The sequence below is a fragment of the Rattus norvegicus genome, chromosome 2, assembly GCF_036323735.1.
Source record: "Rattus norvegicus strain BN/NHsdMcwi chromosome 2, GRCr8, whole genome shotgun sequence".
Classification (NCBI taxonomy): Eukaryota; Metazoa; Chordata; class Mammalia; order Rodentia; family Muridae; genus Rattus; species Rattus norvegicus.
Window position 1 is genome coordinate 200,307,649 of NC_086020.1, and position 7,408 is coordinate 200,315,056.

At 42.6% G+C, this 7,408-nt stretch overlaps 1 protein-coding gene and 1 long non-coding RNA gene across 8 annotated transcripts in view; one reads left to right on the top strand and one right to left on the bottom strand.

Annotated features, from left to right (window-relative positions):
• Ntng1 (netrin G1) overlaps nucleotides 1–7,408 on the bottom strand; it is a 363,053-nt gene that overhangs the window by 155,670 nt on the left and 199,975 nt on the right. For all 5 annotated transcript variants that reach the window (NM_001106465.1, XM_017590780.3, XM_008761394.4 and 2 more), the window contains exon 3: nucleotides 412–1,052. In NM_001106465.1, coding sequence (NP_001099935.1) covers nucleotides 412–1,052 — 641 coding nt within the window. The remainder of the gene's footprint in view (nucleotides 1–411; nucleotides 1,053–7,408) is intronic.
• LOC120100921 (uncharacterized) overlaps nucleotides 1–7,408 on the top strand; it is a 33,952-nt gene that overhangs the window by 4,384 nt on the left and 22,160 nt on the right. The gene's annotated exons all lie outside the window — the stretch shown is intronic.

The following is a 7,408-nucleotide window of genomic DNA, read 5'->3' on the forward strand; positions in this document are numbered from 1 at the left end:
GGACTAAACCACTATCCAAGAGTACACATGGGCAGACCCATGGCTCCAGCTGCATATGTAGCAGAGGATGGCCTTGTTGGGCACAAATGGGTGGAGAGGCCCTTGGTTCTGCCAAGGCTCTACTGGCCACTGTAGGGAATGTCAGGGTGGGGAGGCAGGGGTGGGTGGGTGGGGGAACACCCTCACAGAAGCAGAAGGAAGGGTTTGGGATAGGTAGTTTTAAGTACTGGGAAACCGGAAAAAGGATAACATTTGATTTAAAAAAAAATCCAATAAAAAAAGAGAACCTACTTGCTTAATGATGCTCCTCAGAAATAAGGAAAAAATGACTTAAGTCATTTTATAACAGTGGGCATAATTTTTGGACATGGTCATTTTTTTTCCATTTACGATGGACAGGTGTTCTCTTACCTTCCTCGCACCTTTATGTCTGAGATCGCATAAAAGTAACGTGCCAAATGTAGTTCATCTACAAATATTTCCCCAACGGCGGGTCTCAACAGCCTGATCCTCAGGTCCGTGACTGTGAAGAAATCTCTGAGTTTCTTGGTTGTATCCAGCTGTCCATAGAGGGAAGCCATATTTCGTAGCCGAGGTCCAGCAAAAAATGCAAACCTGTCTTTGATCTCGAAGTGGATTATTTTGCTATTTGTGGAGTACCCAGTGGAGTACTCTTCTGTGCAAATGATTTCTAAGACCGTGTGCTGGGATAAATCCTTCACGGATTTCGGGTCCATGTGGAATGCATGTAGGCAGTCCGTGGCGTAATACTGATAGGGCTGCCATGTTCGTCCGTAATCCAGAGATTTCTCTAGGATCATTTGATCTGGACGCCCCGATTCAAAGGTAATAACTATGTTGTCTGTGAGTTCAATGGTTTTGCTCCAAGACAGAGTGATGTTAACCTGGAGAGGTTTGGGGTATTCCTTCCAAGTAGCAGACTGCCAAAATGTGGAGGGATGTCTTCCTTCAAAATCAAACATCAGCTCAGGAGGGTGTGCCAGTTCGGGGGTACTCGCATCACACTCATTATTGCACATGTAAGGGTTGCCCTATGGAAGACAAAGAAAGGAGGGCACATTAAATACTCATTGCTAGCAAGCTAGGACAGAAAACAATAACAAAAATCACTAAACATTTCACTTTCCCTAACTGGATTTTCCTCTAAAATGGCCTCTAAAGAAAGTACTTTGCGACTTTTTTCAGTGTTCAATTCTTAGCACCTATGTGGCATTTCACAGCTGTCTGGAACTCCGATGGACCATTCTGACCTCCACAGGCGCTAGGCATGCCAGAGGCACACGGACAAACAAAACACATACAAACATAACATATAAAAATAAATCTTGCAAAATTAATATAGTAATGGTTTGTCTTGCTCTGGACTTCAAAGTACGAGAACAGTTTCTTTATCCCATGTGTGTTAGACCCAGAGTGTGACCACAGAGACTCATAATTGCCTGATGCCTCAAGCCTTCTACTTCCTCCTAGGAAGGTAGGGGGAATCCTTTCTTGACTTGACATTCCTTAGAACATGGTTTCTTTTTATTATTCATTTTTGCAGTTAGCATATAATTATAGCATTTCTCTCTTTTCCTTTCTTCCTCCAACTCCTCCAATATATGCTCCTTGCTCTCTCTTAAATTCAGGGCTTAAAAAATTGTGTGTGTGTGTGTGTGTGTGTGTGTGTGTGTGCACGCTTGCGCGTGTGTATTCCTAAATACATCAATTCAATCTGTTCAGTACCTATGATGTTACTTGTATATAAGTTTTTAGGGCTGATTATTTGGTACTGGATGATCAATTAGTGTGTTTTTCCCAGGGAAGATTATTTCTTCCACTCTCAGGATTCCTTAGTTGCCTGTAGTTCTTTGTCTACTAATGTCATCCTGATCCAGGTCTTAGTAAGTCATGGTTCTTTAACAGCTCATGTTTCAAGCAGGGTTTTAGAATTAACCATGAATGCCTAGCCCATGTCCTCTACAGTCATGGATACCCTCATTAGCTTCCTCTTGGCTTTGCCCCCAGTCCATCATACTGAACTGGGTCCCTGCTTCATAAAATCTGGTTTTAAAACATTTACTTTATTCACCACAAATCATTAAAATGTGGTACACTGCAGGCTCTGGGGCTTGGTCCAAACATCTGGCATCCTAATAGCTAGAGATGAGAGGAGAGCGCAGGAATGTCTTGGACTGAGAATGTGTTCCAAGCAATGGGGCACAGAAGCCCACTATAGTTATGCCGCAGTATTCTCGAAGGATTGGTTCCAGGTCCTCCATGGATACCCAAATCTGCCTAATCTAAAATCCAAAGCATTTGCATATACCCTCCACATACTTTAGATCATCTGGAGATGATTTAAATGTAAATGTTATGTAAATAGTTACTACATCGCATTCTTTTGGGAACATTGACAAGGAATAATCTGTATGTTTGCAGTGCCGAGCTAACCATTCTGGTCTTGACTATGCAGCACATGAAACCATCAAACAGAGAACATTTGCAGAATGAGGACCTGTAAATGGCAGGAGGCTGCGACACAGGGTACCTTCAAGTTGCTTATTCTAATGAATCAACACAGTACTCTACAGGGGCAGAGTCATGTTTTGCCACTGGTAACTTTCTGTATACTGCCCCCCCCCACAACCCTCATGTCTTCTTTCTACTACTCCTGGCTGACTGCAGATGTTGACGGTAGATGTGGACCCTTGATGGTTGATGGTAGGTTGTGGGGCACCAGCTCTAGGCGATGAAGAAGGTGCTGTACCAAACTTGACACTTGTATGTTTATTTCTTTGCACCAGCTAGGCAGCTCCCAGTGAATGTTGATTATTATTTTCCTTACAAATGCTGCTTCCTTTACAACCCACTCAAACAAGAAGCTGGAAATAGAGCTTCTTGTCATGTCACAAGTTGTAATACTGTTTCTGCTACCCTAAATGTTTCTTCTATGTTGTAATGCTGTTTCTGCTACCCTAAATGCTTCTTCTATGTTGTAATACTGTTTCTGCTACCCTAAATGCTTCTTCTATGTTGTAATACTGTTTCTGATACCCTAAATGCTTCTTCTCAGCTTCCAACAGCAGAATCTATAGAGAGGGACACAGTATTTCTTAATTCTTCTTTACAAAGAAAAGCAAAGTATAACATACAAAGTCTGCTATTCGGGTACAATATATAGTCTTCCTTATTTTCAGGGGATATATTACAAGACCCTTAGGGAATACTGAAAAACTTCTGGTATATATGTTTTCCCCTTACCTATGAAAAAAGTATTTATAATTTTGTACAGTAAAAAATTAACGATGACTCATAATTAAACAGAACAACATGTTAAAAATAAAAGCTATGTAAATGAGGTCACTCTTAAAATATTTTTACATTCTCTTCCTTCTTAGGCAGATATGGACTGCACAGTGTCCATGTGATGAAATGCCTTAAATGGGGGATATGAGTGGATGTTCTTGATATAGTGCTAGGCTAGTGGGTATGAATACTATGAGGCTGGGGATTGCTGCTCTGAGAACTGAGCCTGCTACTCAGTGACTAATCAGCGGGCAGTATCTGCTGTGTGAATACACAGACAATGCTATTCTTATCCTCCAAGGGTGGGATGGATTCAGACAGTAAGAGATTTCATCACGCCACTTACATCAGTGCACAATGTGAATCTGTAACACATTGTCTATTTCTAGGTTTTCCCATCTAACATTTTGGACCCCAGTTGACCACAAGTAGCTGACACTATGCAAAAAGAAACTATGGAGAAGAGGGGTTACTATAGTTCCCTCACTCTGTTCTGGGCATTGGTGAGCATCATTGGCTGGAAGAATTAACATTCTCATATGGTCCTCAGTCTTTCTCTTGGAATTACACTTAGAACTCCTTTCTTATTCTTTTCATGAAACTGTGAGCTATTGATCATATCATCTGTTGGATGTGTGAGATGGATCTCAAGCAATTAATTTACACTGTAGATATAGACACTCAGTTACCTGCTGACTCTCGTGAAATACAAGATGGAGACTGAAGAGTTGCTGTCTTCCCTAGAGGCAGCCTGCCCTACCGAGTCAGCCAATATTTTCCCCCAATTCCCCATTAAAGCAATTGAATCCGAACATTGGCAACAGGTGTGGGGGACTCAGGTCTAATTGAGATGAGGCAGGAGAAAGGAGAGAAGGGATATTATGTGAGGAACAGAAGTGTTTTAAAAATATACTCAAGAAATCAGTGATAATGGAAATGTTGCTGTACTTCTTTCTCAAATTTCAGTTCCCTATTCCTGATCCCAGCGTCTGCGCCACTATTTATAGGCCTCCCCTTCAAAATGAGCTGGGGCGGGAGGAGGGTGGGAGTGGGGGCGGGTAACTTTCTGTTCCAGGTGGAATAAATCACCAAATTTATTATTATTTAAACTCTCTTAAGCATACCGGAGCGCCAAATGCAAAGCTCTGCAAACTGGCAAAGGCTTTTTATGGAGGGCTATAAATATTGTGGAATCTGTCAGGATTTATAAATTCCAAATAGATGTAAATGCACACTTTACTGGAAGGGGTCAGATTTACAAAGATCATACCTTTATTTGAAATCTACTTTTAAAATATGGTGGCTTCAACACCTGTCAGCAGGCAGCCATCTCTATAACCTCAAATGTGGATGCTAACTCCTTCCTCCTGACTGGAGCACCTTCACTTGTGGCCAGGAGTGAGAACAAAAGAAGGTGGCTTTGTTAGATGCACTGGAGGGAATAATCGTGCCTTAGTATTAACTGTTGGTGGAAGACAGCACGTGTTCACCTTCAGCCTTCATGTGCAAAGATTCTCAGATGGGGGTCAAGGAATTAGGACCAAAGGAAGTAGAGGCACTTCAGTCTGATTCTGGGGATGCATAAATACTAACAAATCCCTTCTAAAATAGGTTGTTGAAGACGTCTGTCTAAAAGGCACTCACCCATTCATGGAATTAAAGGTCAGGTCAATACCCAGGCCCATTCAGTTGGCAAAGGCACTTTGCATATCCTGTCATTTCCTCCCTCGGAGTAGAGGGGAATCAAGCATAGAAAAGTGTTGGGAAACTTGCCAAAATCACTTGAAGAGTGTAAGAAGCAGAGCCAGGAAGAACCCCTGATATCTACACCCAAGTTCCCATCTTACAACTTTGCCTTAGAAGCAGTGCTGACCAGTCCTGAGAAAGAGCCCAAAACCCAGTGAGTTGTTTTTAATTTTTTAATTTTGAAAGGCAGCTTAAGATTGTGTTTTAGCTTGGATGAGCATCATGCACATCTGAGACACCTTGAAATGAGAAACCTTGTCTAAGGATGCTTGAGCCTCACTTGGAGGAATGGAATGGTAATGAAGGAAGAAGGAGGGAGAGAACTGGGTGGGAGGGGTGCAGGGGGAGGGGGGCTCAATGGCCTTGAGAACAAATGGAAATCTACAACCAAGGGGGGAGCTAGGATGTGTCTCCAGGAAGAGACAGAGACTTCAGATAGGGGAGGGACCCAAGAATCAATGCAGGTGTCCTAACCTGTGACTCACAGAATTGGGGATATAGAGCCCGAAGAGAAGAGGCTGCCTCCTATGGCCAGGCAGAAACTCTGGCAGATAGATAGGGACATTAACTTTTCACCCAAAATTTATCCTGTCTACAGAAAATGCAGGGATTTGGGATGGAGAAGAGACTAAAAGAATGCCAACCAACAACCAGGACAACGTGAGGCCTATCCCATGTTCAAACAGCAAACCCTGATACTGTTAATGATATTACTCTGTTAAACTTGCAGACAGGAGTCTAACACGGCTGTCCTCTAAGAGGCCCCACCCACCAACTGACTCAAACAGAGGCACACACCCACGGCCAAACATTGATTATAGCTTGGGGAATTTTATGAAAGAACAGGAGGAAAAATTGTGGCCTCTAAGGGAAAGGGAATTCTACAGAAAGACGAGCAGAATCAACTAACCTGAACCAATGGGGCTCTCAGAGACTATCAACCAAAGAACATACGTAGGTTGAACCTAGGCCTCTCCCCACATGTGTAACAGACATGCAGCTTGGCCTTCATGTGGGTCCTGAACAAGTGGAGCAAGGGCTGTCCCCAAAGCTGTTTGTTGTTGCATGTGTGATGTGTTCTTCTACCTGGGTTGCCTTGTCTGGCCTCAGTGGGAGAGGAAGCACCTAGCCAACAGATCTGAAGTGCCAAAGCGGGGAAACAACCAGGAGGTTCCTACTTGATCAGAGGAGAAGGGGAGAGGGGAGATAGAGGACTGATTGTAGGAGAGGGTGACAGGGAAGAGGGCAGTGAGCAGGATGTAAAGTAAATAAATAAATAAATAAATTAATTAATTAATTAATTAATTTTAAAAAAGCTGAGGGTTCAAGAGACAAGCAACAGTAGCAGCAGCAGCAGCAGCAGCAGCAGCAGCAGCAACAACAACAACAGAAACCTTGCCTAGTTTCACCAGCTTTATCTACTGTCACTCAAGCCCCTCTTGAGCTAAATAACCTCTTTGTATCCTAAAAAGCTAGTGCCATCCTTTGAGATCCTCTATGTTATTCTTAGTATTGTAAGCATGCTAGGTTCAGAGGACATCTCACACCTCTACTTTAGTCCTTTCCTAAAGGCCACAGAAAGCCTGGGCTGTGATTTGTCTTTTGGGAAGTAGTTTTTGGTTTTGTTTGTTTGTTTTCTTTTTAAAATTTTTTCATTATATATTTCTTTACTTACATTTCAAAGGTTATTCCCCTTCCTGGTTTCCTGTCCATAAGCCCCCATTCCTTCCCCTGCCCCTCCCCCAGACGGGTATTCCCCCTATACATCCCCCTTATTGCCCTCCCCCATATTCCCCTGCACTGGGGGTCCAACCTTGGCAAGACCAAGGGCTATCCCTTACACTGGTGTCCCAACAAGGCTATTCTCTCTGCTACATATGCAGTTGGAGCCCTGGGTCAGTCCATGTATAGTCTTTAGGTAGTGGTTTAGTCCCTGGAAGCTCTGGTTGGTTGACATTGTTGTTCTTATGGGGTGGCAAGCTCCTTCAACTCTTTAATACTTCCTCTAATTCCCCCCAAGGGGATCCTGTTCTCAGTTCAGTGGTTTGCTGCTAGCATTGACCTCTGTATTGGACATGCTCTGGATGTGTCTCTTCAGGAGAGATCTATATCCAGTCTCTTTCTGCATGCATTTTTTAGCTTCATCAATCTTATCTAGTTTTGGTGGCTGTATATATATATATATATATATATATATATATATATATATATATATATATATATATATATATATATATATCACATTGGCCTCGACAGCACAGCCAGCTCTGTGGGAAGGCTGACAAAACATAGTTTCTCATAGCTTCACATAGACCTGGTGTTTCAGGTACCTGAAAGGTGAGAGAAAAATTTC